At 17.7% G+C, this 1,973-nt stretch overlaps 1 protein-coding gene across 1 annotated transcript; it reads right to left on the bottom strand.

Annotated features, from left to right (window-relative positions):
- Positions 1-6: 6 nt before the first annotated feature.
- On the bottom strand, positions 7-1,038 carry LOC135172469 (NADH-ubiquinone oxidoreductase chain 5-like; the record flags this gene model as incomplete). The annotated part of the gene is given in 1 exon segment (XM_064138515.1): positions 7-1,038. A coding segment is annotated over 1 exon segment (1,032 nt), but the record flags the coding sequence as incomplete, so codon positions are not given.
- Between the last annotated feature and the right edge of the window lie 935 nt (positions 1,039-1,973).

The following is a 1,973-nucleotide window of genomic DNA, read 5'->3' as shown; positions in this document are numbered from 1 at the left end:
ACTCAGTCGAGAAGTGTAAGAAATTGTAAGCCCTATAGAAATAAATATTAAAGAAAAAATTATTCAATTAAATTGATTTATTGTAAAAGTTTCAATAATTAAATCTTTTGAATAAAATCCAGATATAAAAGGTATTCCACATAAAGATAGTGATGAAATATTAAAAATTAAATTAATATAAGGTATATTTATTTGTGTAAATGATATTATACGAATATCTTGGGTATTAAAATAATTATGAATTATAATTCCTGAACATAAAAATAATAATGATTTAAATATTGCATGAGTGATTAAGTGGAAGAATGATAATTTAGGGTAATTTATTGAAATTGTTATAATTATTAATCCTAATTGACTTAATGTTGATAGTGCAATAATTTTTTTAAGATCAAATTCTATATTAGCATTAAAATTTGCTATAAATATAGTTAAACATGATAAAATTATTATTATATATATAATTTTATTATTTATAAGATAATTAAAACGAATTAATAAATAAACTCCTGCTGTAACTAAGGTAGATGAGTGGACTAGTGATGAGATAGGGGTAGGGGCAGCTATAGCTATTGGTAATCATGAAGAAAATGGGATTTGAGCACTTTTTGTAATAGCAGCTAAAATAATAAAAATGAAAAAAGTAAAATTAATTTTTTTTATAAATAAGAAATTTCAAGACCCAAATTTTATAAATAGTCTAATTAAAATTAAAATTATAATATCCCCAATTCGATTTATTAAAATTGTAATTATACTTGAATTAAATCTTTTTTTATTTAAATAATAAGCTACTAAGCAATAAGATGATAATCCTAATCCATCTCATCCAATTAAAATTCTAATTATATTTGGTCTAATAATTATTAAAATTATTGATATTACAAAAATATTAATTAATAATATAAAACGTTTAATATGTAAATCTATTCTTATATAATTAATTCTATATAGAATAACAGTTGAAGAAATTAAAAAGATTGTTCTAAAAAATATTAATCTTATTCAATCAAAGTATATAATATAAATTATTTTTATTGAATTAATTGATATAAAATTTCATTCAATTATAATTTTAAAATTTATCAATAAAAATATAAGTGCTAGGGTTTTTGTTAATAAACTTATTAATAATAGATAAATTGATATAATAAAAAAAATTATTTTTAATAATAAATTTAGTTGAATTAATCAATATATTAAATTTTAAAAATTATAATAATATATTTATATTAAAAAATATAAAATTTAATGGTAATCAATGTATAGTAATAATTAAAAAATTTTTTATATTAATATTTTTATAGTTAAATAAAAGATTAAGTTTATTATATTGAGGTGAAGAGTATAAAAAAATTGAATAACATGTCCTAAAAAAAGATGTTATAATAATTATTAAAATTAATAATTTATTTCATTGAATTAATCTATTTAATATAAGAATTTCTCTAAATAAGTTTAAAGAAGTAGGAGCTGAAAAATTTGAGATACATAATAAAAATCATCATAGAGTTATTGATGGTGAAATATTTAATATATTTTTATTAATAAATAAATTTCGTGATTTTAATTGTTCATAATTTAGATTTACTAAAAAAAATAATCCAGATGAACATAATCCATGGGCAATTATTATTATTAATCTACCTTTAAATCTTATTTTTATTAATGTAAATATTCTAGCTAATAATATTCTTATATGAACTACAGATGAATAAGCTACAATAATTTTTAAGTCTCTTTGATTTATACAAATTAATCTTGTAATTAATCTTCCTATTAATCTAATAATAATTATATAAGTATTAAAATTTATTATTATTTTAGGGAAAATTAATAATGATCGATAGATTCCGTAAGACCCTAATTTTAATATTACTCCGGCTAAAATTATTGATCCTATAATTGGAGCTTCAACGTGGGCTTTAGGTAATCATAAATGTGTTAAGTAAATAGGTATTTTAATAAAAAAT

This window comes from Diachasmimorpha longicaudata, unplaced genomic scaffold (assembly GCF_034640455.1).
Source record: "Diachasmimorpha longicaudata isolate KC_UGA_2023 unplaced genomic scaffold, iyDiaLong2 ctg00000343.1, whole genome shotgun sequence".
Classification (NCBI taxonomy): domain Eukaryota; kingdom Metazoa; phylum Arthropoda; class Insecta; order Hymenoptera; family Braconidae; genus Diachasmimorpha; species Diachasmimorpha longicaudata.
This window is presented reverse-complemented; position numbering and strand designations above follow the sequence as displayed.